Source organism: Schistocerca americana, chromosome 1 (assembly GCF_021461395.2).
Source record: "Schistocerca americana isolate TAMUIC-IGC-003095 chromosome 1, iqSchAmer2.1, whole genome shotgun sequence".
NCBI lineage: Eukaryota > Metazoa > Arthropoda > Insecta > Orthoptera > Acrididae > Schistocerca > Schistocerca americana.
Window position 1 is genome coordinate 1,155,989,642 of NC_060119.1, and position 26,003 is coordinate 1,156,015,644.

At 41.7% G+C, this 26,003-nt stretch overlaps 1 protein-coding gene across 2 annotated transcripts in view; it reads left to right on the plus strand.

The window, feature by feature from the left end:
* LOC124619489 (sorting nexin-29) overlaps positions 1-26,003 on the plus strand; it is a 177,631-nt gene that overhangs the window by 105,075 nt on the left and 46,553 nt on the right. For both annotated transcript variants that reach the window (XM_047145914.1, XM_047145906.1), the window contains exons 9-10: positions 6,570-6,702; positions 13,604-13,796. In XM_047145914.1, the coding sequence (XP_047001870.1) occupies positions 6,570-6,702; positions 13,604-13,796 (326 nt within the window). The remainder of the gene's footprint in view (positions 1-6,569; positions 6,703-13,603; positions 13,797-26,003) is intronic.

The following is a 26,003-nucleotide window of genomic DNA, read 5'->3' on the forward strand; positions in this document are numbered from 1 at the left end:
AGCTAGTTGAGTTGTTGGTCTATTTATTTCACTTTTAATTATTTCCCAGGCAGCTTTACAGCTGTTTCTGGATTTAAGAATATAGTTATCTTTCGCCCTACGTTTTGCCAAACTTATTTCAGATCTATAAATTTTTATTATTCTAATGTACATCTCTTTGTACTCGTTGCTGTTATGAGATCTGTCCTTAAACATAAGAAGCATAATCCTGATGCTGTTGAGGTATGGCGTAAACCAATTATTTAGTCTCTGTGGTTTATGAGCTCGGTTATTATTCTGTCTTTTTACTAATCTGGGACAACACTCATCAAATATTCTTGCAATTTCCTCTATAAATAATTTGCTTGTGTTATTCACACACATATCTTTGTATAAGATGTCATTCCAGTTAACTGACCTTAATCTGGTTCTAAACTCTCTTATGTTGCATTCATTCATAGGTCTAACAGTTTTGTGTTGTTCATCTGGAATGCTGACTGGAACTGTAATCCATAGGCCATCATGGTCAGCTAGGCCTAACTTCACTACTCCAATTTCAACATTATTTTCATGGATATTACTTATTATATTGTCTAAGCATGCATTATATCTTGTACGCTTATCATTTAAACAATAGCAATCAAAAGCTCTTAGGCTATCCAAGAATTCCATTATGATATGATTCCGTACCCTGATATCCATATTAATATCACCAAAAATTAAGATTCTTTGGTATTTATATTTAGGCTTAGTTAGTAAGACTAACAGTTTCTTTAAATTTACCATAAATTCATATTCACTAGAAGATGATGTGCGATATACAGATGCAACAATAATATTATGTTTAGGTATATGTACAACTGCAGCCTCAAAGATGGTGTCTATACACAGGTCTGTGACATCAATAGTAAAGTATTGTAGATTTAGACTATTCTTAATATATATTGCAACACCCCTATGTCCAATTGTTGATCTGCAGTAACTACTAGCTAAGGAGTAACCAAATGGAATATTGAGATCAATTTCTGATGAATATAGCCAGTGCTCATTTACACTAAGTATACCACAGTTGGAAGTTTCTAACCAGTACTGCAATTCTTCCAACTTCTTTCTTAAAGACTGTATATTAATATGTAAGAGCAGAAGACTATTTTTGCTAACCCTGGGCAGTAAAGATGAGGGTTCAGATTGTCTTCTTAAGGGCACTTCTATACAGCTGATATCTTGAGTTGTTTGTAAGTCTACTGCTGGTAGCCAGGCCCCATTTTGACAACGTTTGGATGCATCTAGTTTCCTGGACTCAGAGTGAATGATTTGAAGGTTATTTTGATCCTGCTGGAGCATATCTGTTAATATTTTGCCAGACAGACCAGCAGGTTTTACAGGCTTCCCTGGTCCAGCGGTATTACTGTTAAGGTGGCCATTTCTTTTCTCACAGTTTTGGTAATCAGTTTCGAGATTAGTCTTCTTCCTTGGTTGTTGAGGTGGAATCCTTGTCGTGTATAGCACTCCCTGTCAAACTCGCTAGCTTTAATGATTGTGGTATTTTTGAATTTCGAACACAGGTGATATAGCCGTTTGTTTAAGTCCAATACCTCGCGATTTACGCAGGATCGTTTTGTAAGATCATATCTAAATGGAACATCGACAACAAACACTTTTTTTGATGTGATACTTGGTAATGTGCTTCTTAAACCTTTTATTAAGTTCGCGCTGTTGTTTTTCGCTATGTCATTTGTTCCAGTCATAATTACGACGACAATTGTAGTGCTTTTCACCATTCAGGAACATGATACTGCAGAAAAACTCATGTTAAAGACCTTTTAACCATTCCAGTCCATTTCGAAATGTGTCATGAGGAACATAAAAAACTACAGGAGAAACTTGATGATTGTGACAAACTTCTCCTACAGACAGCAAGGATGAGCAGAGTGACTTAAGTGTTCCATCTTTTTCCTTGTTGATTGATTTGTTGTAAGAACAAAAGAGTAGAGCATGGATCTAATGTTATTTGGAAGGTCTTTCAGTTTTATAAGACTTCTGTCTCGGGTTCATTGGCTGACACTTGTTGGATCATTTTTTGGATGTTTCACCAGCACAAGTGGCTGGCGTTGTCAAAGCTTCACCTTCCATCACTTGTAGTGGACTGGAGTCAAGCTGACAGCCACTGATTATACGTACCAGTCGTGCCAACATCAAAGGCGTTTCCCATGGGCAATTCTGGTGCAGTTCCACTCTTGGAACATGCAACGATCATTCGCTGGAGCATGGTAATTCAGGATCCATTCAATTTGAGGCTTTCTTGTTTCTTGTTGAAGCTATTCTCATGTTTGTATGTTTCTGTAGCTTCTTTGAACAAGCAGGTGTGATAGCTCTTCTCTCCAGCCAGAACCTCCATGCCAGCCAAGTGAAAGGGTCCTGGATTCACGTACTGCAGTGAGTGACCATTGAAGGTAGCAAGAGGAGAACCACACCAAAAATTACCACAGAAAAGCCCTTGGATGTTGCCGTGCCAGGTACACACAATGTGCAGCCACGATAAAGTCGCAACACTACTGAATGGAAACCTGATACATTCTGAACACTGGCATTATCATCTGTTGAAACCCTGTGTTAGTTTGCATTCTCTCCTATAGTACCACACAGACCATTTTAATTGCCTGAATTTCTTAATCATGGATATGATCTGTGTTGGTTTGAGGAACAGTTTAGAGTTAATTTTGTAGTATGCATTTAATGAGGCAATGGACTGAAACAACTGGACTGTTAGCTCACCGATTTTAGCTAAAATCAAAGCTCGAAGTTAGCTTCTGAATAGGAGGACACTTCCACTCAATTACATTACATCCAGAGGTCATTGTTCACTCTTGGGCATTCTGAAAACTAAATTCTGACGACCTGTCTATTAAGTAGCTTTACTAGTGAAGTGTTAGGAGAATGTACGGTCTAATGATTTTTAATTTAAAGTACAGTGTTAGTGTTTATGTAGGCCTCAAAATGTGTAACATACTGTGATCTTTGTATCTTTTCTCTGTGACTGGTACGACCAGAGATTTAGTTTACTAAATGAAACATACAACGTTGAAAGAAAAACTTTTTAATATCAAATGGATGTATAATATATCAATTTTATGACTTTTCATCCATTGCAGACTGGTGTATGCAAAACAGTGCTATTGTACATAGTTTGCCCATTACTACATTTATCATATTACTGAATTAAAAAGTTATTTAATTATATGTTGTGTGTAGAGAAAACAGGATACAAACACTTCTCTAGTTTAGTGCTATTGTAATGCACTTTTTAAAATTTGTAGCGTGACTACTGAGGTCATTAAGTGCACATGCTGGCTTATATATAGTCATATTTTGTGGCAGCTCTTGCTTTATGCTACCCAACAAATGGATAGTGTGTGCACTGATTGGAAGATTCCTGGCAGATTAAAACTGTGTGCCGGACCGGCACTCCAGAAAATGGGTATCAGTGTCCTCCTTTTTCTTTGAGCTGGTTGACAGCTGCAAATGGGCCCAACCTGTATGACTCTATTATTTGTGTAAGCAGCCTACAACAGCCTCTCAGCAGCATCAGTGCCTTTCACATTGACAGCTTGCAGGATTCATGGTGACGATGACATTGTGTTGAATTGTGACTGCTGCTGCAATCTTCTGGTGACAGTCAAAGCATGTCAAGCCTCCTGGGTCCATAGATTGCCGAAGCAAGTGGGAAGGTCACTGCAATACAGTATTGAACTAACAATAGCTGAGCATAATTCATTACAGAATGTTACTCATAGCGCAAAACAGTCGCTAAGTGAAACACTTGATCCCGTATAAATTGCTGTAAAATATGATAGTACATTCCATTCAGAAATAGTACTAAAAGTTTTATCTTATTCAAGCCATTTGTTCAAAGAAAATTATACATAAAGTATTACATACTTTATTGTTTACGATATGTAACTAATTCCTTTTTATCAGGATGCTATCTATAGTCAATTGTTTCTGCTGAAGCTTCAACACTTGGCAAAAATGCGTCACACCATTATCGTCAAATAAATTTGTAGCATGTGTAGCCACTGCTTTATCGGGGTGATGATTTTCAATGTACGATGCAACCTATTCTATGGTTTCAGCATTCCTCTTGTTGCACCAGAAGATTGCTGCTTTGCTGTTAATGGAATGTTGTATACTTGTTGGGCCTTGCTTCGACTTCGATCTTTCAGTGCTGTCAAACTCTACACACAGTATCATATCTCCCATTTCATCTTCATCTACATCCTCTTCCATTTCAATAATACTGCCCTCAAGTACAACACCCTAGTACAGACCCTCTGTATACTCCTTTCATCTTACTGCTTTCCTTTCTTTGCTTAGAACTGGGTTTCCACCTCAGCTCTTGATATTCGTTCAAGTGGTTCTCTTTTCTTCAAAGGTCTCTTTAATTTTCCTGTAGACAGTATCAATCTTACCCCTAGTGAGATAAGCCTCTACATCCTTACATTTGTCCTCTAGCCATCCCTGCTTAGCCATTTTGCACTGTCGATCTTATTTTTGAGACGTTAGTATTCCTTTTTGCCTGCTTCATTTGCTTCATTTACTGCATTTTTATATTTTCTCCTTTCATCAATTAAATTCAATATCTCTTCTGTTATCCAAGGATTTCTACTAGCCCTTGTCTTTTTACCTACCTGATCCTCTGTTGCCTTCACTATTTTATCCTTCAAAGCTACCCATTCTTCTTCTATTGTATTTCTTTTCCCCATTCCTGTCAATCAGTCCCTAATGCTGTACCTGAAACTCTGTACAACCTCTGGTTCTTTAAGTTTACCCAGGTCCCATCTCCATAAATTCCCACCTTTTTGCAGTTTCTCCAGTTTTAATCTACAGTTCATAACCAATAGATTGTGGTCAGAGTCCACATCTGCCCCTGGAAATGTGTTTCAATTTAAAATCTGGTTCTTAAATCTCTGTCTTACCGTTACATAATCTATCTGAAACCTTCCAGTATCTCCAGACCTCTTCCATGTACACAATCTTCTTTCATGATTCTTTACCCAACTGTTAGCTATGATTAAGTTATACTCTGTGCAAAATTCTACTGGGCGGCTTCCACTTTCATTTCTTACCCCCATTCCATATTCACCTACTTTCTCTTCCTTTTCCTACTTTCGAATTCCAGTCACCCCTGACTGTTAAATTTTCATCTCCCTTCACTACCCGAATAATTTCTTTTATCTCATCATATATTTCATCACTCTCTTCATCTGCAGAGCTAGTTGGCATGTGAACTTGTATTACTGTGTTGGACATGGACTTAGTGTCTATCTTGGCCACAATAAGGTGTTCACTATGCTGTTTGTAGTAGCTTACCCGCACTCCTATTTTTTTGTTCATTATTAAACCTACTCCTGTAATACCCCTATTTGATTTTGTATTTATAACTCGGTATTCACCTGACCGAAATTCTTGTTCCTCCTGCCACTGAACTTCACTAATTCTCACTATATCTAACTTTAACCCATCTATTTCCTTTTTAAATTTTCTAACCTACCTGCCTGATTAAGGGATCTGACATTCCACACTCTGATCCGTAGAACGCCAGATTTCTTTCTCCTGATAACAACGTCGTCCTGAGTAGTACCCTCCTGGAGTTCCGAATGGGGGACTATTTTACCTCCAGAATATTTTACCCAAGAGGACGCCATAATCATTTAACCATACAGTAAAGCTGCATGCACTTGGGAAAAATTACGGCTGTAGTTTCCCCTTGCTTTCAGCCGTTCACAGTACCAACACAGCAAGACCGTTTTGGTTAGTGTTACAAGGCCAGATCAGTCAGTCATCCAGACTGTTGCCCCTGCAACTACTGAAAAGCCTGCTGCTCCTCTTCAGGAACCACATGTTTGTCTGGTCTCGACAGATATCCCTCCATTGTGGTTGCACCTACCGTGCGGCTATCTGTGTCACTGAGGTACGCAAGCCTTCCCACCAACGGCAAGGTCCATGGTTCATGGGGATGCTCATATTGTTGAAAATTTCCCCTGCAGTGCGCGTACAGTTGGTGACCTAACACTAAATCATTGTCACCCGTTAAGCAAAACATCGCTAGTTCGCGAGTTTGGGAGGTGCTCATAAAGTGAGGTTCCACAGTACTGGTTTTTAATGCTAGGAGTTTTACCTTAAAAATATGAAACATATAAACTTCAGAGAATTGTTGTATCATGAAGGCATACTTACAGAAAACATCAAACTTGTTACTTTTCAGATTGGAGGAGAAATAGAATTTTTTTCTGTCATGATCAAAGCTCGAAAACAAACAGATGAAATGAATTAGGGAACACAATAAAAGTAGTAAAGAATTCTATTTGATTGAATTGTGGAGAAGTCAAATAAAAGAAATATATCATGGTGTTCTTGCAGAGAAATAAATCAGTGACAGAGTTGGTGCCACTGATTGTGAATTTTGAAGTAAAGGACTCGTTGGATGAAAAGTTGTATTTTAGCTGAAATTTTACATGATTTTCTGAAATTATCATCCAAAAGCTTCAAAGTAGTGCATAATACTGTTAGTGATAGAATATCTTTTGCAGGACACTGACCGAGCTGCTGCAGCTCTTCTGGCCACACAGAAGCTATTGCAGTCAAATCTAGTGGACATGTCCCCACATGAACTGACATCCTCTAGAAGTACCCAAGACAGCCATGGTCACTACCAAGTTAATGGTGAGTACACGACCTCCTACAGGTAATTTTTTGAAGTTACTGTTAATACTGTACTTGTAGTGTTGGATACAATTCAGCTTACTGGTTGACAGTTTGTGATTGAGAGTCCATCTGGTAAGGTATTGTTTGACTCATTGTATCTTAAATCCTGCTTATTGTGTCATAAAAGTTGTTAAAGACACTGGGAAGAGCGGCGTTTAAATCTTTATCCAGCCCTATGGATTTATATTTTGCAGCAGTTACCTTGCTCAGATCATGCAAAAACCAAAACGATTCCTTTAAATACACCACAGTAAATTTTGTGTCACTCTGTGTTCAACTAAGCTCGTTTCTTATTTTAAGATCCGTATGTTCACAGAACACTATCATCTTCTAACCTTGATTTATCCTCGTATTACAGTGTTCATTGTCAGTAACAATAAATGCACAGTGTGAATTCTGAGTTGTATCATCCATTTATTTTTTTATTGAGCTAATATATATAACAATTCACTGTTGAACACAAGATGTGCATAACAAAATGGGAGTGGCTAAAAGAGAAGTAATGAGGCACAGAAATTTCTTAAAGACATTGGCATTTCACTTATCAAGTAGTGGCAGATATAGCAACACAAGTGACAAGAATGATAGTTTTCAGAATCAGGGGGCTCCCTGTACAGTATCCACTAGCTGGGAGATGACTCATGGCCTCACATTCTCATTCATCAAGAGAGGACAGACGGGAAGAAACTAGACCATTTAAGAATTAATTTGAAAATCAGCAGTGGCAGAGGGCCAAGGAGTGGAGATCATAAAAGGATGAGAGTAAAATTACCTTCCTTTGGTTCAGAAAATTAAATTTTTTTATAAAAGATCTAGAAAACTAAAAGTTAGTGATGAAAGATATAGTTTCTGAGAAGAAACTCAGAGGCCAAGAAAAATTAACACACATTAAGGCCAGGTGGATGGTGAGAATTGGGACATGCTGTAAAGCCAGTTCTCACCTGCAGAGTTCTCAGAGGCTAGTGTCTGTGAGAATAATCCAGATGGCATGCATGGTGAAACAAGCACCTAGGTCTTTGTTGCAGGATTGGTATAGGTAGTGGTAGGAGAGTGCATAGGGCAAGTATTACAGTAGGGACAGTCACAGGCATAGGAGCTATAGGGCAGGAAATGGGTGCAGGAGGAGGATAGGTTATAACCAGGATATTGCATTGAAGACCACTATAGTACTGAGTGACAAGAGGTGTACTCCTAAGCTGTTTTGTGGAGGGATCAGCAGTAATAGCATTGGATGTGATGACTCAGGAAAAATTGCTTTTCTACTATGCTGGTGGGCTAGTTACATACAGTGAAGGCTGAGATGAGAAAGTTGGTGTGTTGCTGTAAAGCAGGGCCAGCCATGGCATGCCAAATTGAACACGCCTTGAGTGTGAGGGCCACATGTGGGCAAGACTCGCCTGTATCAGCTTTTCACATTTGTTCCCAGGAGTACTAGGTACAGCGCAACACTTCATTTACTACTGCAGTGTAGTATTTTTCAGTTGGCACAACTCTCTTCGGTTTGACAGATTCGGACTCAAAGCTACCGGAGGTGGTGGTCATTTGTGTGTGAAGTGAGCTAGCTTGTGTGAATGTATGTTTGTGTTTCCTTTTCTGAAAAAGGCTTTGGCTGAAAATGTAACAGTCTATCTGTTTTGCCTGTGTGTAACTTATCTTGTCATCTTCGTGGTGAGTGGGAATATATCTTTTCCTTATATTGTTGTTATTCCACTGTCAGTTACAACAGTTTTTGGTGGAACAAAGAGTGTGGAGAATTTATATAAAGACAAAGTATGTTATTAAGCCAAGGGGCATACATGGAACAATTTTTTGATTTAAAACTCATTGTTAAATTTATGAAGGAAAAAGAAGTGGAGGATTGAAAACCAGGACATCCAGAATGGACTGCAGACCTAGCATTTTAAGTGGACTTGACTGCACCCTGGCCACTATAAGACTTTGCAAGGTGAGAAACAACTTCTTTCTGATTTGAGAGAGTTTCATTTAAAAAGAAAATTACATTATTGAAAGGACAAACTCTGACAAACACAGTACAGTTCTCTTAGCTCACTGCCATTAAAGAAATGAGGTTTGAAGAAATCATTGTGGCCTTGAAAGAATTAAAAGGATAATTTCCGAAATATTTTGAGAACACTGTCAATCTTACATCTGTTTTAAAGATTGTTTGCCTTTTCAGTTGAAAGGGCCATTGTGCAAATGCAGATATAACTGATTGAACTTGAGGTAATTCCCATTTTAATGACAAATCCTTTTATGTCAAAACTTTCCAGGACTTCTGCATTGCTTTCCTCAAGTAGAGTTTTCATGTCCCCATAATGAGGTTGCAAAATTGCTATAAATTTTGATTGATTTTTTATAAGAAAGACATTTTTATTGTGAAACTAAGTCACAGTTTCGTGTCGACCCAAGTGCAAAAATCTGAGAAATTGTCTGTATCTTTCCATACACCGACACTACATACCAGATAAGAATTATGCCTTCAGTATGGCAAAAATAATTTGCATGGCTACTTAAATGTGGCACGTTCGCAGTTACTTCTCTTCCCCCTCCTAGTGCTAAGATATCTTGCTGTGACAGTGAGGGAAATGTGTGGAGAGGCCGAGTGCTATGGCACTTGTGCCATGTCATGGCTCATAAGCTTAGTCCTTTGCCATCCCTGCTGTAGTCTGCATCCGAACAAATGCCAAGGCTGTATGAGAAGTTTTGTCATGGAAAGGACAGCAACTGTGAAAACGTTAGTGCTGTTTGTTAGTGGATTTAATGTGAACAGAAGTGTGTTGCTGACCTTCAGTGAGGATGAGGTCAACATCGAGGCAAGTGGTATGGGATTTTGAACAGGACCGTGTGAAGTTTATTTGGCAGATTTGATGTACGAGGGTCATTCAGTAATTAGAGAGACAAATTGGTCTGGAGAAAAAAAGCAAAACAATACTTTTTCTACTTTTCAACGTAATCCCCTTTAACATTTATGCACTTGTTTCAATGGGCTACAAGCTTTTTTATTCCAACTGCAAAGAACTCTTTAGCTTTATGTTTGAATCAATTTTCCACAAACTTTTCGCATCCTCGTTGTCCTGGAACCTTATCCCACATAATGCCTCTTTCAGTGCACCAAACAAATGGAAATCACTAGGTGCTAAATCAGGACTGTAAGGGGAATGAGGCAGTATTTTCCAGCCCATTTTGTCAATGGTTTCATGGGTTAGTTGAGAAATATGAGGACGTGCGTTGTCTTGCTAGAGAATCGCACCTCTCTTCTGAGATCCACATCATCTTGTGATGAAGCAAGCTGGGATCTCTTTACTTCCTCTCTTGTTTTGCCATCTGCCTCCTTAAATTCATCTTTTCATTTTTGACTCATTACCATTAACACACAAGAGTATAATCTGTAATTTCATAAAAGAGAAAGGTTGGCCCTCAGTCTTAATGAATATAGCACCAGATTTAATTTTGTGCTTAGTTTGTGTATGTAATCAGTTTCCTAATTTATTTTGACTATTCCTAGTTAATATCTTTTGTTATAGGGTGAAATAAGTAATTGTTTCATAACTTAAATTCTATTGTTGACTTACAAACAAATATAAATTCTGTACTAGTTATAAACATTTGGAAGAACCACCACTAGGATTCTTTAAGTATCTATTTGGCTCTATTCGAAAACATATTTGCAAAGCCTGCCCTTAATTAATTCCAAAATATTTAGCAGGTTTGTCAAAAGCATTGTTTGTGTAATATGTCTTTTAATTTTGTTATTTAAACAAATAATTCAGCCTAACCTTTATTGTAGAAGAAACTGTTAAAAAGATGTAATTTTTAAGTGGATTCAGTTAGCTGAATGAGTTATGTTTTACTTGTAATTCCTGTAAATTAAACATCGAACAATTTATAGTTTCAGTATCTGTTATTGTGAGGATATATAAAGGCTCGACTTTTGGTCCAGAGACAGTCAGTCCATGGCCAATTTCCAGACAAGAAACCTGTATTTTTTTGATCAACAACAATGCATCAACAGAACCGTGAAATAAATATAACACAAATAGGCCGTGTGTTAAAATAATGGCAGTGTCTGTTCAATAGTGTCATATGTACTGTATTATTCTGCTAGAACTGTGTGGTTAGGTTTTATTGCTCATAGGTGTTCAATGGTAAACTGTTGTAGCAGTATAGTGATGTTTTCGTGTAAACTATTAATGAGGCTTATCAAAAGTTAACCAATAGTGAACTGGCCATATTAACTGTGTAATATTTGGGGAGGGGGGATTGTGAACAGTGGAAGTAAAGAACTGTGAAACATAACTATGCAATTGTTGGCTACGTCATTTTTACAGTAGTCAGTGTGGAACTTCCACCCTCGATTTTTCAGCCAGTATAGCAATGCATTACACAGACACCAAAGACTATCACCAAAGAAAAAAAAGCAGGCGAATGTCACAGTTTCTCTCTCATGGTTGGCTTCACCTTGTTTAAAAGCAAATCGAAGTATTATTGGAGGTACATTGTACAAAACTGGACCTTCAGCATCCCAAAACACCATTAACGTGACTTTGTGCTGATGCTTTGGTTTTGAAATTTTTTCTGGACAGGTGGGTTGTTGGGCTTCCACTCCCGGCTTTGTCTTTTTGATTCTACTTCATAATAGTGAACCCAAGTTTCATCAAAAGTTAAAATTTTGTTGAAGTGTTTACCTTCTCTTTCGTAATGTTCCTTTAGCTCTGTGCACACTCTCAACCTGGCTTCCTTGTGTAGCCACGTCAACTCCTTTGGGACCCATCTTGCACGTGTTTCACGGTACTTCAGCTTGTTACAGATAATGTTATGAACTGTACCAGTACTAATCTGATCTTTATCAACTATCACTTCCACAGTCACATGGCGGTCGGCATCAATAATGTCATCAGTTCAACTTTCAAGTGAGATAGTTGAAACTGCAACTGGTCGGCCAGCACGGTGGTCGTCAGTCACTGAGTTGCGACCATTTTTGAATCTACCCACTTGTAAAAATTTGCACTATTCACACAACCTTCACCATAAACTTCAGACATTCTACAGTATATATTCACTGGTTTCTCACCTTCAGCAAGTAAAAAAAAAAAAAAAAAAAAAAAAAAAGAATAACAGAACGTTGTTCAAGTAATTTGGATATTTCAAGCAGACTCGCTGTCTTAAAAATGTATTTTTGAGGTTATAAACAAAATAATGTTGATACATCAGCTGATCAGGGCTCATCCCAGTGTTGCCAATTTAAGGCCATAAAAGTACCAAACTTTGCCCTACTAACAGCTTTTTCCCCAGACCAATTTGTCTCTTTAATTATTAAATGACCCTCGTAAATATGGTAACGGAAAGTGTTTGTAGAATCTAAATAATTTAGAAGCAAAGGTAATGACTGACTAAATAGTAGAGGTGTTGCATCATAGACAAGCACTGGCTGAATAAATTGTGCCAGGCTGCAGTTCTGCAAGTTGATTCTTATGAGTGGTTGTCAGATGGAGTGGATGAGGGGAGAATAGAGGCGGGGAGTAGGAGGCAGGGCAGTTGACAGTCGGAGGAAGGCAGCAAGTGTGGGATAGGAATATGGCATGTATACTGGCAATGGTGAGTTTGTACATCAAACGGTGGTGGTGGTGGTGGTGGTGGTGGTGGTGGTGGTGGTGGTGGTGTCCAAACAGAGGATGGAGAGAGTGCAGGGTTGTCAGATCTGCACTTGGCCTAAGTTTGGTAGTGGCCTTTCATTCAGATCCACAGCTAATTGGTGGTCATGCTCTCATAAAAAGCTGTGCAGAAATTGCAGCAGAGCTACTTTCAAGACTCAACTTCTTTCACAAGTGGTTCTGCCCCTGATGGGATAGGATAAGTCTGTAACAGGAATGAAATAGGATGTGCTGAGTGAACATATCTTAGCAGATCTTGCACCTGAGTCTTCCAAGGGGATATGACACATATGGCAAGGAGTTGGGAATGGATATAGCTTAAGGATTGGTCAGTATGTTGCTTGGATTGAATGGCAGCAAGTTACAATTTGAGGGAGGGGGGATTGTGGGTAGGATGGTCCTAATTCCTCTTCACAACAACAGACAGTTGAAGCCAAAGGAATTGGCTTAGTTGTTCCAGTTCAGGATGGTACTGGATGATTTGTAGTTGCAACTGCCTGTTGAGGACAACTTATGGGGATGTGAGGAAATAGTGTACAAAATATGCCTATAGACTAAATTTTGGAGGGAAAATAGCACCAGTTGGCCAATGCCTAATGGGGGGGGGGGGGGGGATATAATGGTAGTTGGTGAAGGCCTTACTGAGAACTGCAGCATACTGGGCAAGGGAATTCTCATCATTGTAGATGTACCATCCACAGCTCACCAGTGCTAGAGTTCCTACCACATTCATGTTTCGTGCACCTGCCTGCCTCCCTCAAATTATCTGCCATTCTTCCGCAACCCTCCCTTCCACTCCCCACCTCCTTTCTCCCCTTACCCACTGCACCCTACACAACCTCTTGCCCTAGTCAATATCCAGAACTGCAGTCCCAGAACAGTGCACTCACACACTGGTACAGCAACATTGTACCAGGTGTGTGTGTGTGTGTGTGTGTGTGTGTGTGTGTGTGTGTGTGTGTGTGTGTGTGTGTGTGTGTCCTCTGGCTAAATAAAAGAATGCATCTAAAAGCCATCAAAGTAATAATATGCTGATGTTATTTCATATTGGATATACCTTGACTTGAGATCTCAGTTCCTTTTGTACTTAGTTCTGAAATTGTCTTTTTTGGGATGTGTAAGATTGCCTGATGGATAGAAGTTCCTCTTCATTTGTTTAAAGCTTGATTTGAGTCGTTGTTTACTGTACTGTATTTTGTATGTGACAGGTGAAGTTCGTGAGGCACTGTTCACTGTGCTAGCCTTGAAAGAAGAGTTGCAGGCAGAGTCGAGATCACTGAAGAAGCTGGTGGAGCAGATGCAAGAAACAAATACACATCTGCAAGCTGAAATGTCAGAGAAACAAAGGCAGCACACTGAAAAGACGGAGAGACTGGAGGCTCGCATACAAGCTCTTGCTAGGTGTGTAATCTTAGTGATACATCAAATTCACTTGTGCAAATTATATTGTAGCCAGAAACTGGAGAAAATACAGATAATATTTATGATTTAACCACATAAGTCATAACATTTTAAGAAGAGAACTGTTGAAAGCAAGAAAATTTGACCTGTAATACTTCGTAGAAAGAAAAGATAACAGTAATAATTACTGGTAAAATGTCTTTCCTACAAAGTTCCCTTTATTTCCTCCTCTTCGTTGTACCCACACAGCTTTCATGTTAGCCTTACATTGTCAATAAAGCTGTGCCCTAGAGAAAGTCCTCATAAGTCTGTCATTATTGATGAACTATCCAAATATAAAGGAACTGGTGGTTATGAAATTGAGTCACTAAAAATGAACATTATCATAGTTATCTGATAGTACTTCATAGTTCATTACTTTTATGCAGATAGAAAGGTAATCTCCAATAAAACTTAAAGAATATTTTACACTGTCTTATGACAAATATGTGAGCAAGATGGAGAGGCCTGGGGAGGACGCATCATGCTTCAGTAGCAGATAGAAAATTGCTATGAATGCAAAGAGTGCTTTATTGCACAGTTGAACTAAGCCAAAATAATTGTAATGAGAGCAGCATAAGAAACACAGAATGAATTCAAAATTAAAACTTTGTATACCAACCAGTCAATAAAACCCAGGAAACATTGGTGTTACTCAGCCAGTACCTGAATCAAAATCATCAATACAGTCAGAACAACTTCAAATACTGGTGGAGTAATGCATTCAGACTTCACAGTATGACTTCCTGCCTACTAGCAATACAAAAACGTGTAATAAAATTTAATCCCTTTCTTATTTTCAGTGTATGTTTGTCCTGAAAACAATGGCTTACGTCAGTAGTTAAACCTGTATTATTGCCAAACATACTGGAAAGAAGATTTTTGGTAGAAAATGGACATCAGAAACACCAATTTGGTAAAATTGTAGTCACATGTATGACAAATTCTTTAAATCAATTGAATATAACAGTGGTGTCTAGTTAGTAGAGCATATGCAGTTTAGAGTTAGAATAGCAGAGATGCAGAGTTCAATTCCAGGTTTAGTTGTAATTTTTAGGCTGTTTGATATAATATCTCGAGCTTGTTGATCATAATGCAGCAATTGCATCAGGTCTTATACAGAGCACGTGCAATTAGTTAATGTTGTTGTGGTCTTCAGTATAGAGACTGATTTTATGCAACTCTCCATGTACCCTATCCTGTGCAGGCTTCTTCATCTCCAAGTAATTACTGCAACCTACATCCTTCTGAATGTGCTTAGTTGATTCATCTCTTTGTCTCCCTCTACAATTTTTACCTTCCACACTGCCCTCCAATACTAAATTGGTGATTCCTTGATGCCTCAGAGCATGTCCTACCAACCAATTACTTCTTCTAGTCAAGTTGTGCCTCAAATTCCTCTTCTCCCAAATTCTGTTAAGTACCACCTCATTAGTTATGTGATCAACCCATCTAATCTTCAACATTCTTCTGTAGCACCACATTTTGAAAGCTTCTATTCTCTTCTTGTCTAAACTATGTATCGTCCATACATGGCTATGCTCCATACCAATACTTTCAGAAAAAAATTCCTGACACTTAAATCTATACTCAATGTTCACATATTTCTCTTCATCAGAGATGCTTTCATTGCCATTGCCAGTCTACATTTTATATCCTCTCTGCTTCGACCATCATCAGTTATTTCTTCCCAAATAGCAAAACTTGTTTCCTAATCTAATTCCTGCAGCACCACCTGATTTAATTTGATTAATTTCACTATCCTTGTTTTGCATTTGTTGATGTTCATCTTATATCCTCCTTGCAAGACACTGTCCATTCTGTTCAGCTGTCCTTCCAGGTCCTTTGCTATCTAACAGAATTACAGTGTTGTTGGGAAACCTCAAACTTTTTATTTCTTCTCCATGGATTTTAATTCCTACTCCAAATTTTTCTTTTGTTTCCTTTACTACTTGCTCCATATACAGATTGTATAACATCGGGGATAGTTAACAACTCAGTCTCAATCCCTTCCCAACCACTGTTTCCCTTTCATGCCCCTTGACTCTTAAAACTGCAGTCTGGTTTCTGTACAAATTGCAAATAGCCTTTCGCTCCCTGTATTTTACCCCTGCCACATACAGAATTTGAAAGAGAGTATTCCAGTCAACATTGTCAAATGCTTTCTCAAAGTCTACAAATGCTAGAAATGGAGATTCCCCTTTCCTTATCTATCTTCTAAGGTAAGTTGTAGGGTCAGTATTGCCTCACGTGTTCCAACATTTCTATGGAATCCAAACTGATCTTCCCCGAGGTCAGCTTCTACTAGTTTTTCTATTCGTCTGTAAAGAATTTGTGTTGGTATTTTGCAGCCATGACTTACTAAACTGATAGTTCGGTTATTTTCACATCCGTCAACACTTGCTTTCTTTGAGATTGGAATTACTATACTCTTCTTGAAGACTGAGGGTATTTCACCTGTTTCATATATGATGTTCACCATATAGTAGAGTTTTGTCAGGGCTGGCTCTCCCAAGCTATCAGTAGTTCTAATGGAATGTTGTTTATTCTCGGGGCCTTGTTTTGACTCAGGTCTTTCAGTACTCAGTCAAACCCATCATCACCCCTGCGGGTTCGGAGATTAGAATAGGCCCGAGGTATTCCTGCCTGTCGTAAGAGGTGACTAAACGGAGTCCCTCCCCCTCAAGGGGGTAGTTTGTGCCTGCGTCCGGAGACGGACGGTTTCACGACTTATATTTGTGGTAATTTTGGTTTTTCGCTTATTCTGGTTTCTTCCTTCCTTTGTTTGGTTCCTTTCTTTGTCCTTCTCCCTCTCACTGTCTTCCTTCCTTTTTACTTTGCCTCCTCCTCCGTGCCTCCCTCACTCCTCCGTGCCTCCCTCACTCCTCCGTGCCTCCCTCACTCCTCCGTGCCTCCCTCACTCCTCCGTGCCTCGCCGTCTTCTTCACCCTCTGGCCTCCGCCTCGGCATTTCAGACTGTCTGTCCTTTCTCTCCCGCTCTCCCCTTTTTTTTCCTCTATCTTCTTTCCTCCCTGTGCGTGCCTGAAGGCCAACCCACCTTTCACACGCATAGCCGGTGACGGGGTAACGCATAATTCCCCGCCCTGGGTAGACAAGTAAGGCATGCACGTACCCCTGGTAAAGGCCAGGCTCAGGGAGGGGTGATTGCCTGAGTTGACACCTTCTGACCATGCCAATTGGTCCCTCCATCCATTTCTCGGGAAGTGTGACCTGAGGTGTAAACATTCAACTAAGGCGGGAGCACCCTCTGAGAGGGTCCCCACAAGGAAGGAGCCATCGGAGACGCTGGCAATCATCGGGGATTCCTCCGCAATGGATTTATCTTCTTCTTCTTCTCTCTCGACGTCTGCCCAAAAATGGAAACTTGACCAGCCACCAGTGACAAAAGTACTACTGCCTGCCCCAAAGTTCCTCGTAGTTTCTAGATCTGAGGACAGGAAGGATTTTGCACCTGTCAACCCTTTCATTATTCAGAAGGGCGTAGATGCCATAGCCGGATCTGTCAAGTCTTGTACCAGGATGCATAACGGTACCTTGTTGTTAGAAACTGAGAGCGCCTTTCAGGCACAAAAGCTGCTTCGGGCCATACTCCTGTACACGTTCCCTTTCCGGGTGGAGGCTCACCGCACTTTGAATTCTTCGTGTGGTGTGGTATATACTAGATCCCTCGATGGATTGACTGACGAGGAGATTCAGTCTTTCCTCGCTGAGCAGGGTGTGACGGCTGTCCATAGGGTCATGAAAAAGGTCAACAATGACCTTGTACCGACCCGGACACTTTTCTTGACCTTTGATAGTGTTCAGCTGCCGTCACGCATCAAAGCGGGATGTGAGGTTATTTCTGTTCGCCCATATGTCCCGACACCTACGCACTGCTACCAGTGTCAGCATTTTAATCACACTCGCCAGTCTTGTTCTAATGCGGCTAAGTGCATCACTTGTGGCAGGGACGCCCATGAGGGTGACTGTCCACCTCCGTCTCCTTGTTGCGTGAACTGTCAGGGTGACCATGCAGCGTCCTCCCGCGACTGTCCCATCTACAAGGATGAATGCTGTATACAGGAAATTCGGGTCAAAGAGAAAGTGTACACCTCGGCTGCTCGCAAGCTATTTGTTAGTAGGAAGCCCACACTGCTCCCAGCGGGGAAATACAGTACTGTCCTCACCTCTCCTCGGACTGCCAGGGAGGTGTCGACGCAGACATCCGATCTGACCTTTAGCACTATGATCGTCCGTTCGGCCAATGCTAAGATCGCCCGGTCAACGTCTCCTCTTCCCCCGTCACCCCTAAGACACAAGCACCTTTATCAGCTTCTGCCAAGACTAAGACCCAGAAGTCAGATGCATGGGCCTTCAACAAGGAACCATCTCGTGAAGACTTCCTATGTACCTCGAACTCCCAGCCATCAACCAGTACTTAGACTAAATGACCTTCCAGGAAGGCTCATAGGAAGACCTTCCAGGAAGGCTCATAGGGAGCAAAGTTCTCCTTCTCTGCCAAGGCGTGTTTCTTCTCCTGTGCCACCCAGCGGTTGCCACCCCAGGCCGTCATCCGTTTCGCCTGGCCGCACCGCTGGTAGCTGAACATCTGGCCGTTCACTGGCGGAAGAAGCTCCCCCTCCCGGCCATCTTAACAAGATGGCCGACGAACCTATTGAACAAATGGACGATGACTCTCCACCTATTGATAGTGGCGGCAGTGCTCACTCGAAGCCAGGCCCTCAGCGACCTTCGAGGTGACATCTTCTTGCTTCTCCTTTTTTTTTTTTTTTCTTCTCACGATGGCACTTCTTCATTGGAATATTCGCGGCATTCGCTCCAACCGAGAGGACTTAAAGTTGCCGCTATGCTTGCACTGTCCGCTCGTCGTAGCTCTCCAGGAAATGAAGCTACGCCCATGCGATCACATTGACTTAGCACACTATGCCTCTGTGCGGTTTGACCTACCCCCTGTGGCAGGTATTCCGGCTCATGGAGGGGTTATGTTGGTGGTCCGAGAAGATATTTACTATGATTCCATCACATTGCACACCGACCTGCAGGCAGTTGCCGTCCGAATTACTCTCCCCACTTTTACATTTTCCATTTGTACCGTTTACACTCCATCGTCGTCTGCCATTACCAGGGCAGACATGATGCAAATTATTGCTCAGCTACCTGCACCATTTTTGTTGACTGGAGACTTCAATGCCCACCATCCCCTTTGGGGCTCTCCAGCATCCTGCCCGAGAGGCTCCCTGTTAGCAGACCTTTTCAACCACCTCAATCTTGTCTGCCTCAATACTGGCGCCCCTACTTTTCTTTCGGACACAACTCACACCTATTTCCATTTAGACCTCTCTATATGTACTACTCAACTTGCACACCGGATTGAGTGGTACGCACTTTGTGATACATATTTGAGCGACCACTTCCCTTGTGTTATCCGTCTCCTGCATCATACCACCTCTCCATGCTCATCTAGTTGGAACATCTCCAAAGCAGACTGGGGGCTCTCCTCTTCCAGGGACCTTTCAGGATCAAACCTTCGCAAGCTTCGATAGTCGGGTCCCACACTTCACAGAAGTCATTCTCACTGCTTCTGAATATTCCATCCCTCACACTACTTCTTCTCCACGTCACGTACCGGTCCCCTGGTGGACTGCAGCATGTAGAGATGCTTTACGTGCTCGTCGGCGTGCTTTATGCACCATTAAATGCCACCCTACAATGGCGAATTGTATCAATTATAAACGATTACGTGTGCAGTGTCGTCGTGTTATTAAAGAAAGCAAGAAAGCCAGCTGGGCTGTTTTCACAAGCACCTTCAACAGTTTTACTCCTTCTTCTGTTGTCTGGGGTAGCCTGCGCCGGCTATCTGGCACTAAGATCCACTCACCAGTTTCTGGCTTGACGGTCACGAATGACGGCCTTGTGGCCCCTGAGGATGTCTCCAATGCCTTCGGCCGCTTTATCACAGAGGTTTCGAGCTCCGCTCATTACCACCCTGCCTTCCTCCCCCGAAAACAGGCAGAGGAGGCAAGGCAACCTAACTTCCACTCCTCGACTCGTGAAAGTTATAATGCCCCATTCACCATGCGGGAACTTGAAAACGCACTTACCTGGTCACGGTCCTGCACTCCAGGGCGTGATTCTATTCATATTCAGATGCTGAAGAACCTTTCTCCTGCAGGTAAAGGTTTTCTTCTTCGTACTTATAACTGCATCTGGATTGAGAATCGTGTTCCCACATGCTGGTGCGAATCTATTGTTGTCCCGATTCCTAAGCCGGGAAAGGACAAGTACTTGCCTTCCAGTTATCGACCGATCTCCCTTACCAGCTGTGTCTGTAAGGTGATGGAACGAATTGTTAACTCTCATTTGGTTTGGCTGCTTGAATCTCAACGTCTACTTACCAATGTACAATGTGGATTTCGTAGGCGCCGCTCTGCCGTTGACCATCTGGTTCCCGTCGACCTTCATTATGAATAACTTCTTGCGGAAGCGCCCGACCGTGGCTGTGTTCTTTGATTTGGAGAAGGCTTACGACACCTGTTGGAGGGCGGGCATTCTCCACACCATGCATACCTGGGGCCTTCACGGTCGCCTCCCTCTTTTTCTTCGTGCCTTTTTAATGGATCGACAGTTCAGGGTACGTGTGGGTTCTGTCCTGTCTAACACCTTTCGCCAGGAGAGTGGGGTGTCACAGGGCTCAGTTTTGAGTGTTGCTCTCTTCGCCATAGCCATCAATCCAATAATGGATTGCCTCCCAGCTGATGTATCATACCATCTATTGCAGCGCGCAACATACATGTTTCCTGGAGCACTGTCTTCAGCGTTGTCTTGACCGTCTTTACTCCTGGAGTGTCGCCAATGGCTTCAGTTTTTCTGCCAAGAAGACGGTCTGTATTAACTTCTGGCGCTACAAAGAGTTTCTCCCACCGTCCTTACATCTCGGTCCCGTTGCTCTCAAATTCGTGGAGACAACAAAATTTTTAGGTCTTACATTTGACAGGAAACTCAGCTGGTCTCCACATGTGTCATATTTGGCTGCCCGTTGTACCCGTTCTCTAAATGTCCTCCGTGTTCTCAGCAGTACCCTGTGGGGTGCGGATCGAACCGTCCTACTTCGCCTATATCGGTCGATCATTTGCTGAAAGCTGGATTATGGGAGCCTCGTATACTCCTCTGCACGGCCGTCCATCTTACGCCGCCTCAACTCTATACACCATCGGGTGCTACGTCTTGCGATCGGAGCATTCTATACTAGTCCCGTCGAAAGTCTTCGTGCTGAAGCCAGTGAATTGCCACTAACCTACCGGCGTGATATACTGCTTTGTCGGTACGCCTGTCAGCTATTGTCAATGCCCGACCACCCGTCTTATCGTTCCTTTTTTGAAGACTGTCTCGACCGTCAATACGGGTTACATGTATCTCCCCTGCTACCCCCTAGAGTTCGCTTTCGTCGCCTCATTCAGCACCTTGATTTTTCACTCCCTGCAACCTTTTGAGTGGGTGAGAGCCAAATGCCACCTTGGCTCCACGCTCAGGTTCGCGTTCACCTTGACCTCAGCTCGCTCTCAAAGGAGGTTACCCTGTAACACTACCGCCCTAATCGGACGTAGGTTAGCTATATAAAGCCTGTACTGTAATAAGTTCACGGGCTTCACCTTATAAACAAGGATTTTAGTACGTTAGTTGACCGCGTGTACCTAATAGAAGCAAGATCGGACTTATTCTCAGTCAATAACTACAGTGATGCATCAGGCAAATGTAAAGTATAATTGCTCTTTCGCATGGACAAGAAGTACTCACAGTAGGTGCTACCTATAATTAACAATCCGGTCGCCAGCCTACTTAGGCAATTAGTGAGTTTTTCCTAGTACAAGTGGGTGCAGGTACTAGCATAGTAACACGTAGTAATGATGCGTTATATGACAAAGTTTGGAACCCGAAAAATCCACTGAACTAAAGTTTTCTCTTTTTGTACTAATTTAGACAAACTAAATTTACACAACACCCCACAGCAATGATTACTACGAACTACATTTTGTATATTGATCAGACTGAAATCGGGCATAGATTACCCTATAATTAGCAGTTTTGAAAGCACATATACAATGTCACTATTAAAGATGGAAAAACACTAATACACTTAGGTATAATATAGAATTTAGCTTTACTGGTCAAATCTGATCAGTACACATCAAGGCTTTAACGAATGGCTAAGAGAAAAAATGGGGGGGGGGGGGGGGGGGGCCCTGAAACTGTTATAGTAGTTATACTGAAACTGTTAAGTACTGAAGGCAAATTAACACACAAAATTTATCAATCTCTGGATAACTACTCTTTTGTCTCACTTCTGAATTATTTAACTGTCATTATTTCTGTCTCAAATTAATTAAATAACATCGCTAACTCAATTAAAAAAAAAAAAAAAACTCTTTTGTTCTGTATCAACATTTGCAACAGCACACAGAACTATCGATTCCTTTAAGGCATAGATTAATCTGCTGATAATTTTCATTAACACAAACATTAAACTTTCTGTTTAGGATACTCGGATTGCACAATACGAGGTAAGGATCCTGTCTAGGTAAGTGATCAGGATAAGTCATGGCTAAAACAATTCTGGTAAAAGTCACGTTATTATTGAATCGTTAGAAACAGTTTCGACACTGGTCCACACAGATACACTTCTAAAGATGAAATAAATGTTTGACCTGTGCAAGTCGGTGCGGCGGATGGCGGGCAGCGAGATAGCGGACAGCACGGCACACATACAAGCACGGCTAAAGCTCACACAACATCGGCACTTTCCATCTTCTTAGCGTCGTAATTTTTCCAATTTTGTGCCTCAGAATATAGCCATGCCAAGTAGTCGTCGGAATCGATTCATCCGAGGCTCAATGGAATCCACTTTTCCTGGGTAGCCTCCTCGGTACAGTACGTGTACTTCCGACTGTTGCTCGCCTCCGACTGTTGCTCGCCTCCGACTGTGTTACTGAGCCCGTTGTGCCGAACCGCGCCAGTGTGCGTTTTCCCGCCTCGCCTGCCTCCACCTTTTCCCGCTCCCCTACAGGTAGGGTATTCACCACAGGTTTTCTACTACACATATCCTAATGCATTACCTACGTATGGACCAAGTGTATAAATTACAATTTTCACATCTTACAATAGTTTTAACATTAAATACACCTTCCTTTGATTACCACATTATTTGAAATCTAACATAAATAATAATATTCGTTTCAAAAGTTGCTCACAGTTTCTTTAACATGACACGAAAAGAATCGAAAAAGAAATTCAACACATTGCTATTATTAATTTATCTAAACTCATAAAGAAAAAAATTATTATATGTATAATTCTCGTTACACATGCCCCTGTTTCCAGAAAATTTTCTTAAGTCCAAATTTTATGGGAACACTAAATCTTACAATTATACAGTGGTTCTGAATTTTCACTTAAATGTCCAAAACGATTTACACTACATATTTCCTTTTACTCACTGTATATAGGTTTACACTTTTTAAACACTTCAAGAATAACTACTTGTCATTTACTCAAGTGCCTTTTGCACAGTCCAACTTCCCATCATAACATCACTAAAATAGCAATTTACTCACTTTTTCTAAATTTCTCAAGGAAATAATTTAAAATTCTGGAATACAAACATTTAACTACAAAAACAATTTCATATTTTGTATACACTATAAGATAATTTGTCGCTGCTTGCTTTGCATAGCAGTCCATTTTCTTACTTACTAAACAAAACACACACACATATATTCAGAAATTTAATTACACATATTTGCTGCCTATTATGCGGATTTGGGCAGTCCTTTTCACTTCATATTGTGACATTTCCTGGATCACATTTACAATTTTCCATCGATTATTTATCTGCCCTCATTGGTATTTGGCAGTCCTTCATATTATGGTTCATTCACTGCCCATTTTCATTTTGACAGTCCCATCTTTTATCTGGCTGATAGCATTTATCCTTTCTTTTCAGTCCTTTTCTCCATACATTTTTACAGTTACAGTACAATTGGTAATCTGAAACTCACATAACTACATTAGCACACTTTCAAGGGTATACAGACATTTACAAAGATTAGATACATTTAGAATAACTTGGGTTCAGCATAAGATACAGCACATTTACTCGTTCCTAGGAACATACAGTTTCAGGTCCACAATATTTTTTTTTACGCCTAAAGGTCTTTTGGATTTTGGGTAGATCAGGTAGTAAGCATTGTCGTGTGGAATATTCTGTATTATATATGGTCCATTATAAATATATTTAAATTTTGAAATTTCATGGTTTAGTTCACTAGACTTTTCGTGGGTTTTTAAAAGAACATAATCTCCAATTTTAAATTTTGAAACTTTTAAATTTTTATTGTGTCTTTTAGATCTAGATTCAGCTTTTTGCTTTGCCCTTTTTATCACCAATTCTTTCTTTTGATCCAATCCCAAACTTGTACAAGGTGGAAACTCTAGTTTTTCTTCAATTAAACTTTTACTACTTCTGCCTAACAAAATTTCTTCCGGTGGAAATCCTGTAGTTTCATGATGTAATGTGTTCATGACATTCTCAAAATCCGATATAAACCTGCCCCAGGCTCTATGATTGTGACTGCAGTATGTTCTACACAATCTCCCGATTTCTCGCATGTACCTTTCAACTGGGTTGCTAGCAGGATGATAAGCTGAGATATACACTCCTGGAAATTGAAATAAGAACACCGTGAATTCATTGTCCCAGGAAGGGGAAACTTTATTGACACATTCCTGGGGTCAGATACATCACATGATCACACTGACAGAACCACAGGCACATATACACAGGCAACAGAACATGCACAATGTCGGCACTAGTACAGTGTATATCCACCTTTCGCAGCAGTGCAGGCTGCTATTCTCCCATGGAGACGATCGTAGAGATGCTGGATGTAGTCCTGTGGAACGGCTTGCCATGCCATTTCCACCTGGCGCCTCAGTTGGACCAGCGTTCGTGCTGGACGTGCAGACCGCGTGAGACGACGCTTCATCCAGTCCCAAACATGCTCAATGGGGGACAGATCCGGAGATCTTGCTGGCCAGGGTAGTTGACTTACACCTTCTAGAGCACGTTGGGTGGCACGGGATACATGCGGACTGCATTGTCCTGTTGGAACAGCAAGTTCCCTTGCCGGTCTAGGAATGGTAGAACGATGGGTTCGACGACGTTTTGGATGTACCGTGCACTATTCAGTGTCCCCTCGACGATCACCAGTGGTGTACGGCCAGTGTAGGAGATCGCTCCCCACACCATGATGCCGGGTGTTGGCCCTGTGTGCCTCGGTCGTATGCAGTCCTGATTGTGGCGCTCACCTGCACGGCGCCAAACACGCATACGACCATCATTGGCACCAAGGCAGAAGCGACTCTCATCGCTGAAGACGACACGTCTCCATTCGTCCCTCCATTCACGCCTGTCGCGACACCACTGGAGGCGGGCTGCACGATGTTGGGGCGTGAGCGGATGACGGCCTAACGGCGTGCGGGACCGTAGCCCAGCTTCATGGAGACGGTTGCGAATGGTCCTCGCCGATACCCCAGGAGCAACAGTGTCCCTTATTTGCTGGGAAGTGGCGGTGCGGTCCCCTACGGCACTGCGTAGGATCCTACGGTCTTGGCGTGCATCCGTGCGTCGCTGCGGTCCGGTCCCAGGTCGACGGGCACGTGCACCTTCCGCCGACCACTGGCGACAACATCGAAATACTGTGGAGACCTCACGCCCCACGTGTTGAGCAATTCGGCGGTACGTCCACCCGGCCTCCCGCATGCCCACTATACGCCCTCGCTCAAAGTCCGTCAACTGCACATACGGTTCACGTCCACGCTGTCGCGGCATGCTACCAGTGTTAAAGACTGCGATGGAGCTCCGTATGCCACGGCAAACTGGCTAACACTGACGGCGGCGGTGCACAAATGCTGCGCAGCTAGCGCCATTCGACGGCCAACACCGCGGTTCCTGGTGTGTCCGCTGTGCCGTGCGTGTGATCATTGCTTGTACAGCCCTCTCGCAGTGTCCGGAGCAAGTATGGTGGGTCTGACACACCGGTGTCAATGTGTTCTTTTTTCCATTTCCAGGAGTGTATTTAACCTCCACACCAT